Source organism: Pipistrellus kuhlii, unplaced genomic scaffold (assembly GCF_014108245.1).
Source record: "Pipistrellus kuhlii isolate mPipKuh1 unplaced genomic scaffold, mPipKuh1.p scaffold_m20_p_2, whole genome shotgun sequence".
Classification (NCBI taxonomy): domain Eukaryota; kingdom Metazoa; phylum Chordata; class Mammalia; order Chiroptera; family Vespertilionidae; genus Pipistrellus; species Pipistrellus kuhlii.
In genome coordinates, this window is record NW_023425515.1 from 144,566,331 (window position 1) to 144,589,769 (window position 23,439).

Here is a 23,439-nt window from a genome sequence, read left to right on the forward strand (position 1 = left end):
ACCTCGTGCTGACTCTCTTCCTCATTAGTGAGGATGGTAAACAACAAGCTAATTAAATTCTCAGGAAGCAGGAAGATGAGACGGGGGAGAAAACAAAATCATGAAAAGGAATCCAGAAAGCATGCCACCAGTTCATTCATATTGAAAACACGGGAGTGGATGACACAGAGGAGGCATGCTTTGAGCTGTAATGCTAAGAGAATGTGGTTCATAGAAGGCTGATAATTAGATGCAAAGATAGTGGTGGGTAAAATAAAACCAAGGCAGCCTTACATTTCATACTTTGGGGGGAAATTCAGATGCTCCTGCAAAATAGAAGGCAGGGACTTTTTGTGTGGTCACTACATGCTCCTTCAATTTTCTGCTCTGCTTCATAACTGTAATTGTGTTCTAATTGTGGGCATTTGTACATTGCTGGTTTTAATCAGGTGCTTCCATCAAAGTATAGAGCACACACTGTGTGTGTAATTTCTCTTGTTCTACAACCAACTCCCTCCATTTCCAATCACAATCACAATCACAATCACAATCACAATCTCTATTACTACTAAATGCCTAATATTGAGTAGGCACCTACTGGCTGTGGCACTGTACTAAGCATGTTCCAGGACTGATTGCTTTTAATACCACAGCTTTTTGAGGCAGATTGCCCAAGTCACTCAGCTAGTGAGTGTTTGAACTGGGAGTTGGACAGGTGACTGCCTGACTCAAAAACTCTCATCTTTCCCCATTGCTGGAATTAATCTACCTAGTATTGCTGGTGGAATTACCTAATTCACTCATGTGCTCTCTGGCCCCCTGCTTATCCTGTGACCAGGAGCAAATATCTGAAAAGTAATATGTGTATGTGTTTCTCCCTGTGTGTGCATTCTGTGGCTAGCCTAAACTTCTTCTTCTTTTTTTTTTTTTTTTTACAAAGTTTTCCACAATCTCCAAATGCCTTTCTGCTCTTCTTTGATTCCATTCCACTCATTTTGTACTATTTCATATCATTACTCAAATCCTATATAAAAATCCATTGCAATGGAGACCAGTAATATTGAAACAAACAGTACTGAGGACTATGTATACAAACTTCTGTGAGTGCAGTAGCTCTTCAGTAAATATGTCTTATTTTCTCAACAAAAAGTGGAGATTCCTTGATGGTAAGTGTTGTGTTACTGTAATATGCTTTATCTTCCAGTGTTTTCCTCTTTCACATTAAGGCTTATTGATTGATAGCTAACTGGGCTAAGTGAAGAATTATTCTATTACGTGGCCTGGAAATTTAAATCACAAGATTCATTTGTTTTTATTTTATTTCCAGTTTAGTTCGTGCAATATTAACCAAATTATTCATCTTCTTGAATTACTTTATAATTCTTACTGATAATAATTTTCACTTAATGTTCTTCATATTAAATCTCTTTCATGAAAATAATCTTGTGATGAATTCTCTTTGCTTTTATTTAAGTTTCTGATTTCACTTTTCCTCTTACATCTCCTTCATACGGTCTCTGCATTAACAAGGTATTGTGTGTATATATACACACACACACACACATAGGGCTTGCATTTCTAAATTAAGTTTCTTTCATTGTACAGGGTGGATAACTCTCATGTAATTACCCGAGAGGCCCCCACCACTGGAAAATAAATCAGAAGACCTAATAACTAAAACATTCAAAATAGGGAAACTTACTTTCCTTGTAATTTTCATCTTAAAGATAATTGTTTATTTGCCTAATTGATTCTGCATGAAATCCTTTTACTCTCTATCCTTGGCATGTTGTTACTCCAAGATTGTTAGTTTTTAGTGAAAGAAAAGGGGAACAATTAAATAAGAAAGGTGAAAATTTCTAACCACAAGGGACAGCTGGAGTTCATATGATGTGACAATTTTTTTCTGCTGCAGACTTGTTGTGCACTGCAGGGAATGAAGCAAATTAGTGGCTGGAAAAAGTAATATCCCATTCTATATGAATTTTTACCCTTGGAATATAATTATTTAATTGATTGTAGGGATGAATAATGCATATGATTGCAGTCCTGACTTAGGTATAGAATTCTTCATAATGCCTTTTCTTGAGGTCCATTTGGTTCTCAAAAAAAAAAAAATGTGCTTTTCACAGTGTTATTTCTCAGGGCCTTTGGACTTGATTAATTACATTTTTCCACTTCACTATTCATTAACTTGATATCCAAATATTTTGAACATTTTTATATGAAATATGACCTCACTGGATCTGCAAATTAACTTTCATTATTATGATCCTATTCTTTTCATTTTTAATTTATTTCTAATTTATTGTTTCCTATCAAGTTCTCTTATCCATTTTGGTTATTTTTAGATGATGTCCTTTTGTAAATGAACTCTTATTAGGTTTCAGACTTGTCATTTGGAGCCTCTTTTCTTTTGTGCTCTTCTATATATAACTGATTGCAATCTTGATCATTCACTGTTAGTATTCCATGTTCACTAATTGTGTGAAATAGAAGGGAAGAAAGACTCTAAGAAAAGAGAATAAGCCAGTCAAAGTTCTCATTAAAGTGAATTCGGTTAAGCCCTAACTGGTTGGGCTCAGTGGATGGACCAAGGTCCCAGGTTCAATTTCAGTCAAAGGCATATACCTTGGTTGTGGATACATGCCCAAGACGAGGTGTGCAGGAGGCAGCTTATCGATGTTTCTGTCACATTGATGTTTCTAACTCTCTAGCCCTCTCCCTTCATCTCTGTAAAAATAAATAAAATATATTAAAAGTGAATTTGGTTAAGTATTAGGGATTCTATTTTCATTTTAATAGTGGAGTATTTTTTTTCTCAGAATATGAAGAAGATTTTGAAGTAGACGAGGAGAAACAAGATGAGAAAGCTAATAAAAAAGGACAGTCTGATGATCAAATGAATGAAATGTTAAAGTCACCATCAGATGATGAAAAAGATAATTTAGACCCTGAAAAAGAGAGTGCCTCGTCACAGAAGGCACCAGATGTTGATGACAGTATGAAAGATGAGAGTGATGGATGCTCTGATAGTGAACTGGAAGAAGATAAGCAAGGTAAGTCATTTAGTTTATCATATGTCATGGACTGTTGAACAAGTGTGCATTCCAGTTTTCTTCTTTAACTAGAGGCCCAATGCATGAAATTCATGCAAGAGCAGGCCTTCCTTCCCCTGGCTGCCAGCTCCGGCTTCCCTCTGGCACCCGGGACTCAGTCTTCCCTCACAGCCCCAGCTTTGTCCGGAAGGTTGTCCAGTCTAATTAGCATATTATGCTCTTATTATTATAGATGAGATAATCTTCTTTTAGGGGAATATTTGAGCATGTTTCCCCAACCTGAGGGTGCCGATTAATCAGTCTTCTGTAGATATCCAAATTATGGAGTGACTCATTAATCTTTCTTTCCTTAGTTTGCTAAGATTTTTCAGCTGGATATCAGGTAAAACTTATAGTGTTTTACCTGCTGTTTACTTAGAAAAAACATTTTTTTATCCTAAACTATCCCCCCTTTACACAACATACACATAGGCCATTTTGTGGCTCTGGAAAAATGAACAGTAGCCTATACTCAATTAAAGGAAAAGTTGAAGATTCCTGTCTTAGGTTCATGTGGGGTTTTTTTGTTTTGTTTTTTTTTCCCCCCTCAATTTACCTTGAACATATGATAATGGCATATTAGTTTCATGAAAGGATTATTTCTCTTGGCAAAAGTGGCCTCCACACAATCTTCAAGCCTAAAATAACTCTGAATGGTCTCAGGGAAAACACAGATCTTTTCAATTAGAGAAAGAAACCCTCATCATTTGAGACTATCTTAAATTTTAAACCTTTTTAAAGATTTTAATTCACTGAAGTTATGTCCAATAAAAGAAGGAACCCATTTATGTTAGACTAGAGAATGAGGCCATATGATGAATTTTTAAAAAATATATTTTATTGATTTTTTTTACAGAGAGGAAGAGAGAGGGACAGAGAGTTAGAAACATCGATGAGAGAGAAACATAAATCAGCTGCCTCTTGCACACCCCTTACTGGGGATGTGCCCGCAACCAAAGTACATGCCGTTGACCAGAATTGAACCTGGCAGGCAGACTCTCTATCCACTGAGCCAAACCGGTTTTGGCTATGATGAATTTTTGAGTTACTCTTCACTTTCCTCATTGTTTTCACCTCTCAAAATTTGTTCTAATAAAATCTTAAAAGTTTGAATTTAAGGACTATATTAGGATAATATAAAATAAGGGTAAACTAAGTAATCAAGTATTCACCCAAGCAAATATTTATAGTTCTGCTCTCTTCAAGAAAAAATTCAAGTAAGCCTATTCTAAAATTCTATGCACACATATACAAGATGATAAAGGACAGAAGTTAGAGTTAAAAAGAAAATATTTTTTCTAGGAACAACAGATGAAATTATGAGTATACTTGTACCAAAAATTTAATCCTAAACTTTCTGACAGTCAAAGTAAAGAGTAAGACATAATGTAAATATTTAGAATGGTGTTACCTATCAATAAACTTGAAAACAAAATTTACTATATTTTTATTACAATTTAAAGAACCAATCAAGATTAATGGTCAAACATTGAAAGTGTTTTTATAAAGTCTTAAAGTAGGCCTTTTGCATAAATTCTCTTTCTACTTACTTTTTAAGTTTCTACATGTGCCTAATATAAGTTGTTTTCTCAATATTGGGTAAGTATATCTGAAATAGAGAAAGTTAAAGAATTCTATGGAAAAGTGGAGTCATCTGAATCAAATTTTAAATAAACTATACAAATGACTTGAACCTGGAAAAGGATTGAAACTATGTTTGCATATAGGTATAACTGGTTCAAAATACAGGGCTCAATTTTTTAATTTTTTCAATAATGGTAGGAAATTAGCAAGTGTTGCTTTCATAAAGATTCAGTACATTCATTTAATATATGGTCATCTGATATTATTTTTGTGCTACATAATTAGCTTGATTTCTTGGATCAGACAGATTTTTTTCTAAGATAATTTTTTTTTATGTTCTAACAGAGAGTTTAGGCAATACTTGGATCTTTGGAAAACTTAAGCCATTTAGACATGTAATTATGGAATAACTGACAATGCTATGTAAGCTTTAACACTGAATACTGCTTACATGTAAATAATTGGAATTCTGTGTTTAGAAAGGCATTCTATAGTTATTGTTTATTAAGATTGTATTTTGTGCTTAAGCATTGTGCTAAATATTTTCAATGAATCATCTGATTTACCTCAAACAATAAGCAGGAACTTTCTTTTTATCTCTATTTTACAAATAAACTTGGAAATGGTGAGATTAAGTAACCCTCACAGTCAGAACTCACATTACCAACTGCAGAGCTTGAATTCTAGAAAATACAAATATAACATTTCTCTAAATAAGAAAATCTCCCCTTACACAAAATTAAAGCAAATCCCCTCAATAAAGGGATTATATTTCCTTAAGAATAAACATTTTAGAGGCATTTATCTTGAGCTTTTTAAAATCCTGTTCTCTAGTCTCTATTTTTGTTCCTTTGTTAGTTTTGTTTTATTTTTAAACAGAATAAATAGAAATGGAGGTTTTTAAAATTTTACCCAAGTTCATGTTTCTCCTCTCTGGATGGACTTCCCAATCTATTCCCAGACCTTTTGCTCATTTCCAGCTCATACCCCTTCTCCTTTGACACATTTCTACTCCATCAGCTTTCACTGAGATTCTTTCATTTTATGAGACTCTATCATTCAGTAATTTGGTTTATATTTATGTGTTGGGGGTTTTTTTTGTTTTGTTTTTTTTTGTTTGTTTTTTGTGTGTGTGCGTGTGCGCTAAATTTTGCTCAAGGTAATTATGCCAGTTCAGAACACACAAATTAATAGAAATTGATCACATCTAAATTAATTACCCAATGAAAGCTGTTATCTTTGTTATTGCTCACAGAGATGATTTCCTAAAAGATCTTTTGTAAATATTAAGCAAGTTCAATTAATTTTTTTTAACACCAAGAACACTAAAGTACTTTTGTTAGTGTCATAAAATCTATTTACATTTATGCTTTTTGATTATTATTGGAATTTTGTTGAAAAATTTGTACAAACTTTGCTGCATTATATAGATATAGAATATAGAATATTTTAAATAGATATGTAGTGAAAGCTATCAGAATGTATAAAATCTAGTCCATAATGTTGAGGAACTTAAGAGCCAATAATTAAATTGGCCAGTAATTTTGTTTTAATTTTCAATAATGATGTTTTTAAGCTATACTTTTAGAGCTCCTTTGTATCTTTGGTGTATATATATATATATATATATATATATATATATATATATATATATATAAAATTTGACATTATTTTGAAATAAAATGTTTGTTAATCTTTCTTTCTACCACTGTCAGGTTTGTTTATTTTTCCATCCCTTTGTTTGTTTGTTTTTTTGTTTGTTTGTTTTAAATATATTTTATTGATTTTTTACAGAGAGGAAGGGAGAGTGATAGTTAGAAACATCAATGAGAGAGAAACATCGAACAGCCGCCTCCTGAATACCCCCTACTGGGGATGTGCAACCAAGGTACATGCCCTTGACCGGAATCGAACCTGGGACCCTTGAGTCTACAGACCGATGTGACGCTCTATCCACTGAGCCAAACCGGTCTTGGCCATCCCTTTGTTTTGATTACCTGACCCTATGTTATTTAAAAGCATGCCTTTTAGTGTGTGGAATATCAGAATTACAGATTTCATCCAGCAAACAAGTAGCATGTATTAAAAATGATAATGTCATGATAGATTCCTTGGCACATGCTACTGAAAAGCCAGACATCACTTCATCTTCAAAAGCGTAAGAGGCATATTGTGACCACTGAATCCCAGACACCAGCACATCCCTTTTATTGACATGATTAAGAATCCTGCTCTTAGTATTTGGATGTGTTTCATTTGAACCTGCCTGCACCTGTTCCCAGAGGGCAAACAATTGCCCAGGCTGTCACTCTTGTGACAAGTTGGCCCCATTTAAACTGCCAGCTAACAATTGCACTGCCGGCCTTGATGAATACACCATGCTGGACAGGGTGTGAGTGATAGAGTGCTAGCGACTGAGAGCTGACTCAGAGAAGACCCTGCTTTAGGAATGATGTGTGAGACTTCCCATCCTGTATAAAGGACAGCTTCCTTTTCTCTGCATTTGTGTTGGCAACCCCAGCTACTAATTCGCCAAATGAAAATGTATTGTCATCGTCATAAATGAATGTTGTAAGGTTGAGGGGACAGTGTCATGATACTGAGAATATACTTTCAACCTTTTATGGACAGTTTGGATGATAGTGCCTATGAGTAACAGCTAATGGCTAAGTAGCTCCTTATGAGAAAGATGTGAGAAGAGCGTGGGGCGTGGGGAGGCAGTGTTCATTCCTAGAATACAAAGAGAACAACTTAAAAATTAAAGCAAATATTTTTTACTAAAAAAGAAAAAAAAAAGATGACATTTTCCTTGTGCTATTTTCGTCTGTTGAAGAAATGGGCCATATAGAATTTTAAAATCTCAGAGTCACAAACATATTCTGTTTACTTGACTTATGACTGCAAGGATCTCTCTCTTCATTTCTTGGCCTATGGGCTTGAAGAGACACATATGAGGAAAGGCTGATCCTTCCATCTGATATCATACATGCTATGAAACCACCCTTTGTGGACTTCAGTGTAACTTGTGTGCTGGTTGGGCCAGAAAATATTAAGGGAAGATTGTAGGAGGCCTTTTGATCAAAGTCTATATGTGTGATTTTTGCATGATTAGTCAAATTTTAATTTTTCTTAATGGCAAGAATCCATTAATTGCCGGGACTAGCAACAGACCCAGAACAATGGATGAATGATTACTCTGACACATGTTTCTGTGAAAGAGAGGCTAAAGGACTACTGGGGTGTAGCCAAGTAGCTTCATTTGCCTGCCTCCTTAGGCTTTTACTGTAACAAAGCTTGAACTAAAATTAACTAGTAGATACTATCATCAGGGTAAGTAACTTTGAGAAAACATTCGTCCCTTAAGCAAGGATCTTTTGAAGTGTAAACATAAAGATTCAAAGGGCTCAGACTTGTTTGGAAAAATCAAGTCAGGGGCTGCTGCCTTACTACGCAAGGTCTCCCAGAGGCCTCCGACCTGTCAGAGACTCCTCCTTACAGACTTTCCCACCAAGTTCCCTGCTTCCCCACACTTAATCTATGTTTACTTTTTAGTTGTTGAAGTAGAAAGTCATAGTAAATATTTAAAGGAAGCAGCATCTTTTAATTCACATAAAATACTTTCCATGAAGTACTTTTTATAGCTTTGAGATTCAAAGCAAAGGCACTGTCCAGGCACCCAATAAAATCTTATAGAATGCCGGGCTGGTTGGCTAGATTAATGGATAAATATAAAAAGACTTAGGCAATAGCATATTGTGACACATGATTTTATTATATTCTCGGTATTTTAAGTGTTTATTTTTAATGTTTATAAAGTAAAATTAGAGGTAAAGATAAAGGAACTTTTAGGCTTTTTTTTTTCTTTTTCTTTCCTTCCTGCTATGTCTACATTTACCTGTAAATATTTATTCTTACAAAGTAATGTATATATTTATCTCATTGATGAATCAAGTAATGAGTGACCAGTAAGAAGCTACATACTGTCCCATAATACTAATAACTAGTTACTATTCATAGATGGAATTTCATTATTTCTATACTCATTAAGTATATATTCATTTGACAATATTTATTGAATGCAATCGCTGATATAATTAGCATTATTGTACATGAAAATATTGACTGAACCGCAGTATCTAATATAAACAGATTTTTATGGATATAAATATAATCAACATAGAAGTATTAATACAATTAATAGTATAAATATAAATTGATGTGTCATAGTTAATTTGAAGAAAATAGGATCAGAATTTATGTAGGTTTTGCTTAGTCACTCCCTTAGAATAAGGAATGGGAAAGAGATACTTAATAAGTTCTGAAGAGTATTGAGCCCACTGAGTTGGGATATATGGTATGTCACTGGTGATCTAAATTTTCTGTCTTATGCTGTGTAAAATAGTGGTGATGCAGAAGAAGGAAGTTATCAATGACATGAAAAGAGAGGTCAGTGAAGGATTTAGTGACTGACTGAATGTAGAGAAAGAAAAGTCAGAGATTCTGCTTAGGTCATAGAATGGGGCACCGCACTTGTCTGGCTTTAGCCAAGGTCTCATGCACATTTTTTTTTAAACCAGGAAGACTAAGAGCAGATGCTTTCAGCATCAATACCTAGAGGGAACACTGGAGAGACAAATAGAATTGGGTGGGAGGCTGAGTTGATTTCCAACATGCCTCTGAGATTACTTGTTCCCTCTTAATGACAAAAATATTCACAAATATACCCTCAAAGTTTCTTTATATAAAACTTGCTTTATTTCTAAGAAAATAAATAAAATTAGTGTTAAATTAGTGTTGAAAATCCAATTTCACGGCATTTCAACACATTTTGAGCATTTTTTTATATGCCAAGTCTTGCCCCAGTGTCTGTATGAAAATAAGAGTAAAGAATGAGAGTGAAGCAAAATTATATGGTGAGGTTAGATAGAAATTCAAAAACTGAAATGAGTTTATATGAAGTCAGCTACCCTCACCTGTTTGAGGCTATTCATTCTCCAAAGGACTGACTCAAAATTGAACCAGAGTGTGAGTTAGCCTTTGGGAATCAAATGATTAATAGAAGCTACTAAAGAAATATAGAGAAGCACTCTTTTTATTTATTTATTGGTGAACAACTCTCAGAGCCAAAGTGGGACTCGACATGACACTATTGAGATGGTAGACATGAATGTTTTTGGAAGTTTGAAACAAGTATGACCTTGTGCCCTAGCTATTGTAATTGTGCAATTAATGAAGGCCATTGATCAAACCACTAGCCAACTGGAGTTGTTTTTAATTGAAAATAAAACAAATGTGAGATGCTTGAGAGGAGGGGACGTCATCTTCAAAAGTTTTTGAACTAATACGCAAAACAGCATATCCTGATTTCATAAAGTGGAGATAAAGAATAAGAGCTGAAGTGTGTGATTTCTTTGACAAACTGTGGTCATTTGGTCCCTGTCAAGGTGGTTGGGAGATAAGAATAAATGGACCTGCACTTAAGGGGTTGCGTCAAGGCTTTCCAGAGTTTGTTATTTACTGCTGTGCAGCAGCTCTCAAATCTTTGTGGAAACTCTGATATGTCTCTGAGACTATACTTAAAATGCTAAGACCTGTCATGGAGAGCTGTTGGGGACAGTGGGAGTGAGGGAAAAAGGATAAGAGTGAAGACAGGTAATTCTTCCCTTAAATTCTACATCAACTGCTACAGCCATCTGTGCAGCTGCCAAACAAAAAAAAAAAAAAAAAAAAAAAAAAAAAGAGCCAGGAGCACACAGAAAAGAGAAAATAAGAAAACTGGGCAACATGCAAGTGTAGGATACAACATTTGAAAATATATTCTATTAAAAACAATTATAAACACATATGTTGGTTAAAAAGTTAAAAACAAGTTTGTACTTCTCTGGTCCTCAGCAGCAATTGCCATGACTTGTAGGTTAGGCTGTGCATCATCCTGGCTAAGATTCAGTGTGTATGTCACTTTCCTGGAGATTTTTTAAAAAGTTTTTTTGGGTAGTAATTGCTAACCTATTGTTTGGCTGTGGTAAGTCTTTATATTGCATATATGTAATAACACATAAATGTACTGCCTGGATCTCCTAGAATCTCTCTTAAAGATTCAGTGTGCCTATTCCCAGCTTCTCACCCTCTGCCCTTTTCAGAAGATAGCCATGGGCAACTCAATTTCATCTTGAGGCAAAGAACCTAGGAGAGCCATGGAACTTACACACCCTTAGAGTGAACTAGACCAGAGTATTCAAGCCAGCTCCTCCTTTGAGGGAGGGAAAATGCTAATATAATTTAGACTCCAGAAGTCCCTGTGAGATAAGACTGTTTAAATGTTTCTTGAAATAGCTCCTTTGATTGACTTCTTCCATTCCCTTTCCTGTTCCCTCACACCTGTAAGAGCTTTTCCTGGAGCATTTATATCCTTGATATATCACTTATCCATGAATCCTCATCTTAGCATTTGCTTCTGAGGAACCTGAAATAATACACCTTCTTCTACATACTATAATAGTACACACATACACACGGGCATCATCTAAAAAATTTACCGTGTTTCTTCTATAACAAAATATACTTACAAAGGTTTTCCAATAACGTGACACTCTCAAAATACAGTTAATTTTTAGTTAAATGTGATTTCCTATTGAAAACTTCTATAGATTCATAGATTACATAGGTGTTTGTTTTTTTTAATCATGACAACTATGCAGAACATATAGGGAAAGGGGATCAAATCTACTAAACTATATTACCTAATCTTAGATTAGTTATTAACATAATTATCACAGTTAAACCAGTTGCTTTATAAAAACAATGACACCACACCATTTTAATTATTTGTAGATATAAAAACTGCATCGTCCTCCTCATGCAGAAGTCACCCCTACTCTAGCAGCAGTGAAGACGAATCTATACTGGAGGACGGGGAAATGCACGCTGATGATAGTGCAGATGAAAGTGACAGAAGTTCATCTTCTCAGGAGTTGAGTGAAAATGATGAGCCAGGAAAATCACACCTTCTCATTGAGGATTCCTTAGAAATTGAAGGTCAAAAAATCATAAAAGCAGATGTGGGGATCAAGCCTCTGCCAAGAGAGGAAAGCTTGGAGAATGTTCTTGAAGAAACAGAGAATGGAACCCAAATGATTGCAGATGGCTTATCTGAGAAGTCCCGGGAACATGTTTCCAAGGAAGAAAAGGAAAATTACAGGAATAAGCTTTGGAAAGGAAGCACTGCTAAGGGGAAGGACAAAAAGGCAGGTCTCGATAGGGTGGAGAAAGGTGGTAAGTATGGCCATTGAGTTGGCCTACCATTGTCCCCATGCATGGAAGTTGATTTTGGTCACTGCATTCTGCCAACGCTTGGGAAATACTACTGTGATAATGCCAGAGGGATTCAACTGTGTTCTATTTCTCTCTTTGTCACATAATCATACATGTATTTTCAGCTTGCTGTTTTCCTTCTATTGCATTTAAAAAATAACTTGATAAGTCTTATATGGCCTGTTTCCTATTTTCTGTAAATGTCTTCCTATAGTAATTCTGTCTCAATAATCAAATAAAACCCAGCAGGTGTCTTGAAGACAAGGGTGTGTGTGGCTTTTTAGAGGTTAATGCCAGCAATGCTATGTGTCTTTAGCTATATATGGACTCATAGACGTCCATAGCTAACAATGATAGGTGCTTACTATGTATCAGTTCTAAGCACTTACATATATTAACTCATCTAATCCTCACAACAACTCAGTTGCCATAAGTTAGGTCACATTATCATTTTTTTTATTTTTTTACAGATGACAAAATTGTAGCTAGAGGAAGTAAGTTTGTAAGGATTGTACAGTGAATAAACATTCCTAGCATTTTAATTTAAGCAGAGCTGTTGCAGTTTCAAAAAAATGTCCTATTGTACCTGTGCAATAAACATATTTAGATTTAGATAAAAATACAAAAATTTTATAGAAATCTCCAAACCTCACTTTGAGTGCTTCTGTGAAGCTTAGTAACTTCCTGGCCCAAGGAGTTCCTGGGTGAGTAGGACAGTCCATTTGACAGGGAAGAGGGGAAGTGTCCCAGAATAACCAGGTCCGGGTACCTTAGGCACATGAAAGATCTGCTTTGAAGGACAGTGAAAAAACTGGGTTATGTTCCGTGAACAGTCTGATTCTGCCTGCCAGACATCATGCTCTCCTGTAGCTGCACCCTGTGCCCTGTAACTCGCATCTCCATCCTTTCCCTGCTCTCGCTCATCTCTCTCCTTGGCCAACCTGGCAGGCATTCTACTTGATTCCAAGATAAAATTTGTTTTCACATTTAAATATTACTAAAACCCCATCTGTGTCTTAAAAGTTATACATGCTTTTTGTGTGCATATTTCTTTTAGAACCTTAAAAGCTGTTATTAAACCATGGTGGCCTACATCTAGGAATTGACAAGGTCATTTTTCACTTCAACCGTTATTACTGACCTTCTGCTACGTACAGGGCACTATGGTCAGTAAGAAATGTGTAAGAGAGGATGCCTCCCAGAAAATGTTGAAAGGAAGGCTTGGCACACCAGTAACGGGACAAAGTTCAGTAGCCATAGGTAAAACCAGAGAAGGCACAAATGCTATGGGATTTCAAAGGAAGAGAAGTCCCATTCGGTTAAAGACACCTTCTAAGTTTTCGTGGAAGACCTGTTGAGGAAGGATTTAAAGGTTAAATATGATTTTGAAGGTGAACTACAGGAGGATAAAAGCATCCAAGACAGTGGGATACAGCAAAAGATAGAACCTTTGAGGAGGTTAAAAAAATAAACTCTAGAATGAACAGTTTGCAACCTTCAGCCCATGAGCCAAATCTGGCCTAGTACCTTTCTTTTTGCATTACCCCTGAGCTTTTTTTTTTTTTTTTTTTTTTTTTTTTTTTTTTAATGGTTGGGAAAAATTCAAAAGAAGAAAAATACGTTGTAATGTGAAAATTATATTAAATTTAAATGTCAGTTTTACAAAATACGTTTTATTGGAAAAGAGCCATGCTCATTCATTTGCATATTCTCCATGGCAGCTGTTGCACTACAAGGGCAAAGTGAAATCGTTGCAACAGAGACCCTGTGGCCTACAAAGCGCTAAGAATTCACTCTCTGGATTTTTACAGGAAAAGTTTGCCAACCTCTGCCCTATGATTATAACATAGGTATCTCCAACATTGTCAAGAGGATTTTGCCATATATGAGCTAGGAGTCTTATTAAAATACTAGAGTCCTGATGTACAAAATTCATGCAAGGGGCTTGGCCTTCACAGCCCTGGCTTCTTCTGGACAGTCGTTCAGCTGTCCAGTCTAATTAGCATATTATGCTTTTATTATTATAGATATTTAAAACTCTTTTATAAAATAATTCAAATCTTTGATCTTGGATTTCATTGTTCAGTTCAGGTATGTATAATATAGAATCTAGGAAATGTGTACAGTTTGACAAGCTGCTGATCAAAAAATATAGAGATAATACAATTCAAGTAGTAACATTGACATTATTATTTTTACTTTAGTTAACTTCAGTGAACTAGATAGTTTACCTGGATTGATAAAAGTAGACATTTTTCCTGTAAAGTAAGAGGCACACCTGTTGGCTGTATTTTGGCAATGGATCGAATAGCAGAAATACTGACAGGATTATGTCACGTGGAAGAGAGCAGGTTTCCTTTTTTCTGGATTTGTGAAGTGTACATGTGTACACTTATTATTTTTCTCAAATGTGATGGGAACTCTGTGTTCTTGACTAGATAACATCTATAATTTAAAACATTTTACTATCTTTTTGTTAAGGTTCAGACTAGATTGTAAGTTTTGTGACTATCTTTCTTAAACTCTAATTTATGTACTAAGTCCCTTTATCAGTATCTATTTTTCATGAACATCTCAGAAACACTTAAAAAATAGGGAAAGGTAGTTTCATAACATTTAGAAAATAAGGAAAGATAGTTTTTTAAAAAATTACCCACAAACTTATCACACAAATACTCACTTTTAACATTTGGTCAGGCTTTTTATTTCTAAACTTAGGGTTACAAAGTTATGTTGTCATCCTATATAATAAAATTTTAATATTCAATCAACCGAATGGCAGAATGACGGGCAGAACAACCAGTCACTGTGATGCACACTGACCACCAGGGGGACATGCTCAATGCAGGAGCTTCTCCCAGCCAGCAGGCTCCAGGCCAGCCACCATGGGTGCCAGTGGGGGGGCCCCCCAGTCACTCTGCCAATTGCTTCACAGATCAACCCTGATCACCAGCCAGGCCTAGGGATCCTATCCATGCATACATTTTGTGCACCAGGCTTCTAGTATTTTTATAAAATGTATATATTTTTATTCTTAACTTTATATCCTAAGAATTTTTATGTTTTTATGTAATCTTTCCGAATATGATTAAAGTCTGCTGCTTATTACATCCTGTAATAAGGTTTTCTCATAATTTAATCATTTCTTTATTGTTAGATATTTATACTTTTTTCTATTTTCATTACTATTAATAGAATTCTAGAATACTACTACTTATGGTAATTTCAAATTTTTAATTTTTAATTATTTTCTTAGGGTAGGTAGCAAGAAGTATAATTTTTGGATTTAAGTTTATAAAGATTTTATGGTTTTGGCTAAATAAATTTTTTTTTTTTTTTTTGCAAAAGATTGGTTGGAAAGTTTAAAAAATATGGAACAGATGAGAATAAAATGAAAGCTGAAGTCTTACTTGCCCAGCCTCTTCTCTTTACCAAGAGTTAGATTTAATGGTAGATAACAGATTTTATAAAGGATTCCAGAAAATTTTCTTTATATACACATGAATAAATGTCTTCATATTACATATACATACATGTTATTTTTATATACAGATAAAAACATGATATATTTTGTTTTATAGCTTGATTTTTTCACTTAAACTGTTTCTTGGATATTTTTTTATATCAACACACACAATTATACTTTATTCTTATTTACTAAACATGCTAATTATTTGTATTGCCTTTTTTATAACTTTGAAAATTTTCTGAAAAATATTTTGCTTTCTGTGCAAGAACTGATATATTTGTTATATGGCCCACTTTCCACAAAATAATAAAATTTTTGTGTTATGAAGTCCAAGCGGCAGATATTATAAAGTACAGTAGAAAAATAAATAGTAGGTAAAACAAAACAGACTATATAAAACATTGAGAGTGATGCAGAAGGATTAATGCTATTAAAATCTAAGAGTGAGTAGATTATAACAGTTGGGCTCTGATGTTATAAAGTATATTTTTAGTATATTTTTAAGATATACTAAAAGAAATGATGCAATAAATATGTAAATATTTGAAATAACAGAATAAAAGAAGTGATAAAAATTCCCAAAGATCTTTAAAAACATTTCTAAGAAAATTAGAGATAAATCATCTAAGAAGTGATTGCATCATGTGTTATACTGATTTTGATGCCAAATAGAGAGATGATGGCTAGTTGTTCTTTCTTGAGTCTTCAGTTAGATGGCTCAAGGAGAGAGAGATAGAACAAAAGTTACATGCTTGAAATGAAGATCATTTAGATCAGCGTTTTTCAACCGCTGTTCCGCAGCACACTAGTGTGCCACAAGGTGTTGCCTGGTGTGCCGTAGGTGCAGACAAGACAAGAATTTTATAATTTTTCACTATTTTGTTTACTTAATATTTCATAATAAAGTAATTATAAAATACTTTCTTTGTGTTTATTTGATTCCTATTCAAGAGAATTACTTTATATATAGTCAATATAGGCACAGAGTTAAATTTTTTAACATTTTCTAATGGTGGTGTGCCTCGTGATTTTTTTCATGAAACAAGTGTGCCTTTGCCCAAAAAAGGTTGAAAAACACTGATTTAGATGACTATGCTGTAAAACACACCTTACATGAATTAGACTAGAAGGTTGTTGCAGATTGAAATGTGTATATTTTATTTAGATTCCTGGTTAAATCCTTAGGTTAAAATGCAATGGGGGCTGAGATAATATAAAAGATTATCATACTCGTCTGGTGTTGAATTAATCATTTTAAAACTAGAGAGAATAAAAATTGTGAATATATTAAAATAGGTCTATAGGCAAAAATATTACATACAATTAATGCTGTTTTATAGTATATAAACTAACATAATTTAATCTTTCATCTAAAATCATAGCAGTGGCTAAATTAGTACTACAGTCAATACCTTTTACTATAAGGTTGAAAATATAAAATGATCTTTTCCTTCTAATTATTTTATAATATATCTCTATTAGGCTTTATTCAGTGCACAAAAAAATCAGGTAAACTGATATAAAATATGAGTTGAATGCAAGGAAATAGAAAATGTAGAAGATTATAATTGCTGGCTTCTATGAGAGTGTCTTTGGAAGTCAATTTAGTATTATAGGACATAGTGTTATTTTAGTGTGCTTATTTTTCTCTTATATTTAGCTTAAGTTGCCTCAATACATGATGACACAATCTTTGCAATATGTCTTAATGGTGAAACAATTCAGAAGTATTAATTTGTGAAGTTAATATGTTATACATTATGAATATAAATAAAATATTAAGAATAAAGCATTGTAGTGTAAAGTATAATGTAAAATGTGTACAGAATTAGGCATTTTATACTTTTGTATGTGAATCAGGAGAAGGCGTGATGCTTGGCCAGGTAATTCAAACCTAAATAATGTTGTGAGACTAAAGTGAAATGCAATTTTATTACCATGCAAGCAAGATAGAATAGTTCTGAAAAAAGGGAAAGAATGCCATGTGTTATGTGTTGCAGTCTAAGGTAAACACACAAAACAATATACAAATGTAATATAGAATCATATAGCTGAAACCTATATAATTTCATCACCCCAATCATAATCACCAATATCACCCCAATAAATTAATAGCAAATTAATTTTTAAAAAGAAATTCCTCCAAATTTGAAAATACATAAATAAATAAATAAGTAAACTTTTGAGTGAAATCTGAAAGCATGTAGTTGTTTGTTCCAATAGACTTTTTGTCAATAAATATTTGTTGGGTATTTGCTTAATCCATACAGTTATTCATGTGAACATAACAAAGTCCATGATTATATTGAAATTTATATTCTAGAGGGAGATGTATATCTGTGAAAATAAATAAGTGAAAATAAAAAAGTCCTGCAGTATCTAGGCAAATTACTGGAGGAAAAATAAATCTGGGTGAGGGAAAAGAGTGATGGTTTGAGGAAGGGTTAGTATTTTAAGGATGGGCTCTCTGAGGAGGGGACATTTGAGCTGAGACCTGAATGAAATGCAGAGGTAAGCCACTCTGTCATCTGAAGTAAGAAGAAAGAGAGGGAACAACAAATGCAAAGACTCTAAATTGGGGGCACAGTTGCTGAATGAAGGATTGAAAAGTAGGCCAATGTAATAAGAAAAGAATGGACAATCAAGATGAGACACTTTGTGCCATGTGGAGGATTTTATTCTGAGACAGGAAGCTATTGGAAAAATTTAAGTGTAGAAATGACATAATCCAAAGTTGTGAAAAGATCACTATAGCTGGATAGTGAGGAGGATAGACGTTAGCTTTCTGCAGTGGCTACCTTTGAACAGCTGTGGTCTTGAGTTTGTAATTAATCTTGAGTGTTTATGAGCTATGTGTCAATGCCAAAGGCAATGCAGGAGCATCTTTACTGTGTAGGTGGATGATGTTAGTCATGCATTTTGTCATGGTGACTTGTTGGGAAGATAATTGATTGGTTACACAAAGAATGATCAAAGCACAGGAATAGTTTTCAAGGTGACCAGAAACTTGAAACAAATTTGGATATATAGTTTTTCTGCTTTTATGGCCTTTTTACATTCTTAAAATTCAGATGAAAAGTCCTTGGTAAAACTTTCTTTTGTTATTGAATTACTCAGGATTCTTAGCATGTTCTAAGATGAAATTTATTTTGTTTCAAAACAAGCAGAGGAAAGGGAATTAATTTAGAAAGCTTGCCTACTAATATTGAAATCATATTCTTGCCACCACTTCTAATTACTAAATTATCAATATAGAAAGAATTGTTGGAAATTGTGAGATTGTTGCCAATAGTACAGGGACATAAGACCATTTGTCATTATCGGTAAAATTGCTAATTGATACCTCCTTTTCTAAAGAATGATAAAAATTAAAAAAAAAAAGAATGATAAAAATTTATCAAAAGCATTTAAAAACACTATGTTGTTTGGCCCAACAATTGCAACTTCAGAAATTTATCTTAAGGAAATAGTAAAAAATAAATAAAAAATGATTTTAAGTGGTATTTAATATAGCTTTATAATCATGCACATACAAAAGAATATAACTCAATATCAAATAGGCAATTTGTTAACAAAGTTTTAGTAAATATTAGAAAATTTTATGCAGTTATTTAAGAAATGGTTTATTTAATGGTTAGTGAATTGGTCACAATATATTGCTACATGAATAAAATGGAATACAAAATGCTATCTATATTCGGTAGAGTAAAAAATACTCAAAAATATATAAAAATGTTAACTAATAATTCTTTATGAGTTAGGGCAATTTTTATTTTCTCTTTTTATCTTTTTAAGCTTTAGATAATGAATATGTACTACTTTTATATTTAGGGAAAATACAGTACATATTATTTTTAAATACACACTTTTATAATAAAAACACAAGAATATGTGAGTGTTTAAAAACATCTTAAAATAGCCTATATCATTTGAGTTGACAAAAAAGCTTTTCTAAGAAATTCACTATATGACTCTCTTCTATTTTGCTACAAAGCTATGAGATCTGACAATGACCTTTGCTTTTCATGGTCATCTTTATGGAGAGGTAAAAGAGAGGACCCTTGAGGGATGAAGGGCTAACTAGAGAGAACAAAGTGATTACTGGTCTGGGAGTCTCAGCATGCAGTCCTCCCTTAATACAGGTCAAAAATGGTTAAGGTTGGACACTGGCCAAATTCTTGCTTTTAAGATTCAGTTTCACAAGAACTGGGAGAAAAATGACCAAGTTAGGTATTTTCTGATCTCACACCTAATAAGCCCTTGATGCTCAGGCTAGGGTCTCATTCTTGCTGAATCAGAAGCAGGCAACAGCTAACTGTACAGGTTTTCATCTACTTCCAAAGCATAACCCTCCAAGGGCAAGCCAGCAGACATGGGCAACTCGTGGTTACAGTCCTGAGACAGAGGGACTTCATGCTACACTGTCAATCCTGAGTGAGTTGTAATGTTCAAATTATACTACTGCTGTTTGGCTTCTTAGAATAATTTTTTTGGTTCAATAGCTGCTTATTATTTTCATTATTGCTTATTATTAGTGTAAACTTATTTCTTAAAAATTTTTATTGAGGTATAATACAATTTTAGATATACAACATAATGATTCGATATTTGTATAATAAACCATATTTCTTTACAGCCTATGGACTACTTGGAAATAAACCTTAGATGTCTTGTTGGCTCTAATGAAACAAAGCTCCGAGTAATTGCTACAAAATCAGACTTCTTCCCTTTGCCCTCTTGTACCATCCTTGGGATTTCTAATGCTCAGTCAGCCAAGCAGATTTATATGCAAAAACCTAAAACACTGCTTGTTTAAACTCTCTAGTTATGCAGTGTTAACATTATTGGAATGAGGAAGATGATATTTAGCTTACATGTTTCTAAAGTTCCTAAAATAAAGGATGACTTGATAACAAACCCAACTATAACCTAATTTTCATAAGTTGATGTCATCTCTGAACTATTAAAAACATTTTTATTTGGCATATTGTATGAATGAGGAAAATAGATGTTCAAAAAAAAATTTTAAAGGGAATACATTTGAACTATATGATGCACCTCTTCTTTTTTCCATTCTTGTTCCTTTAAGATTAATGTAAAGTCATTCTATTGCCTCCTTCCCCAAAGCTAATAAGACAGACATTACACTCTGTTTCTAAACAAGAGAAATCAGTAAGTAGCTAACTTAGAATTAATCTTAAACCAAGCAAGAGACCCCATTCTAGTTATATTGTTTTCAAAGTCCCTCAACTGAATCAGAATATCTAAGAGGAAAGAAAGGAGGAAATGTGAGGGGGAGGGAGAAAGGAAAGAAGGAAGGAAGGAAGGAAGGAAGGAAGGAAGGAAGGAAGGAAGGAAGGAAGGAAGGAAGGAAGGAAGAAAGGCAAGGATATTTTGGAGAGATCATGTCTGATCTAGGAGGGCAGGTCTAGATGGAGTGTTACTTGAGTGAGCTTTGTTAACCATAAAGTAGTATAATCCTAGATGTCAGGGAATTAGGGACATAGCTCATCAGATGCTAGGCAAGGAATGGAGACTGGGACATGTCAGAAACTAAAGACTTAATTGATATTACAGTGTTGTCTAGAATCATATCAAATTGGGTGATGCTACATATAATACCCATGCTCATCATCATCATGATCATAACTATTATTTACTAAGTGCTTAAGCACTTGCTAATAGTGAAAGATAAGTATGCTCCATATATATTTTTCTTAATGGCGGGATGGGGGAGTAGATTTACAGTTATTTGTGTAGAAAATAATATAATAATCAATAAATAATAATATAAGAATAAACTATATTTCATGTACTCAAAACTTTAAACCTATTTTTGCCAACCCATGTATTTAATTCTCCCAATAATCATTAAGTAGATATACCTCTATTTGACAGATAGGTAAACTGAGGTTTAGATTTAGGCTAAAAACTTTCCCATGATGACATGATTAGTATGGAGTATGGGACTTGAACTTTGGTTTTTGTGTTCTTGAGATTTTTGTGCTAGTAACCACCTGCAGATAACAGGAATTTCTATAACAGCTTTTGATATCAAATTTATAGGAATCTTGTAATAGCTTTTTTTCCTCTGTCCACATGGAATGAGTATTGAGGTCAAATCACTAAAATCTACTAATGAATAAAATAGTATAGTCAGCTCTGGTAGTTTTAACAATTTAAAACAGCAGTGGTGATTTGTGTTCTAAAAGCCATAACACAACTTTCTGGAAAGTAAAAGGCAACCAAACTCCTTTTCTAATCATTCTATTGCATGTGCACTTGCATATCTGTCACTGCTTCTGGCTGTTGTCATTTTTTTAATGCAAGCATTTCTTTGCATGGGTATCTCTACTTCATAATCTATTATCTTTTCTTTTTAAAACCATAGATTGGAACTATTTAATTAATAGATTTTTAAAACAAGGTTACATATTCATGTGAATGCTTTAAAATCAATCCCATATGCTGAAATGATGTGAAATAGCAATGTTCCCATGACCTGTTTTTATACCTCTTGATATTTTATATAATCTGCAATCAGTTGGACAGATATTAGGTGGAGCTGTGGAACCTGGCTGCCACTACCCGTATGATGCTGAGTCTGGTGAGGGGGAGAAGCTCTTGACCAAATTGGAGATTGACACAGGTGCAGGTAAGGGCACATCAGTACTTAAAACAAAACAAACCTTCAGAAATCCTTGGCCAAAGTCAGCCCCATTTCCATTTTTCATCTTTTCATCCTTGTTCCTCCTCTTCCAGGTCTATTTTCTTTTAAACTGATGAGTGTGATGGCAAGAAGGGCTGAGAGGTCTCAAGGGGAGTTTTCAAGCTGATAACAGATGTAAATGTTAATTTTTGAATATGTTGGTGTATAGAACGAAAAAAAAAATGGAATTTTGGATTATAAAAAACATTGATAGGGATTTTCAGATTCACTCTTCTTTTTACAGAGTGCCTCCCAGTTTGTTGACTGAATAGGAGGGTTTAAGACATGGATAGCCAAAGCACACTTCAGAATGACTTATTTGAACTCTCTATATTTTAAAAATTTAAGAAATAATTTATTGCCATCAGCATATGACCTGGCTCTTGATGCTGAGCGTTCCAACTGCCAATTAATGACCCAACAGACGTGACTCATACATATCTGCTCAATCATCCTCTGTCCCTGAAATCAGGATTTCCATGTGTTAGTGGGTAACTTTTTAAAAACCCTGATTTGAATATATTATTATGGGGGGGACGGTAATTCTTTTTATTCATCATATGGTCACATTAACCTCACCTCAAAATTTTAATGGTAGTCATCAAGCTCTTTGAGGTACTTGAGATTTTACCCTATTTTTATGCAAATAAGTTAGCCAGCCATAGTTTCATGAATGCTAACAGAAGACCCAAGACTTCCAGGTCAGAGGGGAAAAAAAACTTTATTATTCACAAAAAGATAGCCAGTAGCTAGAATATTTGCACTTATGTTGGTTTCCTGAGCGAGCTCCCATTCCCCCCAGGCAATGTGAAGAAGGCCAGGAGACATGTGAATATGCAGTGGGGTGAGTTGTATGACAAGGACCATGTGCTTGGAGAATCTAAATCTTTTGTACTAGGCATTCAACCTGAGGAGTTTCCCAAATGTTCTACAGTTCTACAATTTGTTGTTAGATCAAATCCAGTTAAAGCAAGAACATATAATACATTATAAGCAGTGGGAGGGAAACATAGGAGGAAGATTCTGTAGGGCTCTGTGTGTGCCAGGCACTGTGCTAATCATCTTATGGCTTACTGTCATAAGAATTCTGTGAAATTCTTTTCTATTTCTATGTTATGATTAGAGAATGAAGGCTTAGCAAGGCATTATTTCCCAACTTCATACAACTAGTCAGTGGTGGGAGAGGGGGGGCATTCTCACCCAGGTCTGTCTGACTCCCAAGTATGTACTCATTCCACTAAACCAAATTCCCCCTCTTTGTGAATATTGCTTGCTCTCTTATAGTCATT

The 23,439-nt window shown here is 34.1% G+C and overlaps 1 protein-coding gene across 2 annotated transcripts in view; it reads left to right on the plus strand.

The window, feature by feature from the left end:
* Positions 1-23,439, plus strand: part of ERICH3 (glutamate rich 3) — a 105,304-nt gene that overhangs the window by 74,435 nt on the left and 7,430 nt on the right. For both annotated transcript variants that reach the window (XM_045584465.1, XM_045584464.1), the window contains exons 11-13: positions 2,805-3,038; positions 11,493-11,933; positions 21,986-22,096. In XM_045584465.1, the coding sequence (XP_045440421.1) occupies positions 2,805-3,038; positions 11,493-11,933; positions 21,986-22,096 (786 nt within the window). The remainder of the gene's footprint in view (positions 1-2,804; positions 3,039-11,492; positions 11,934-21,985; positions 22,097-23,439) is intronic.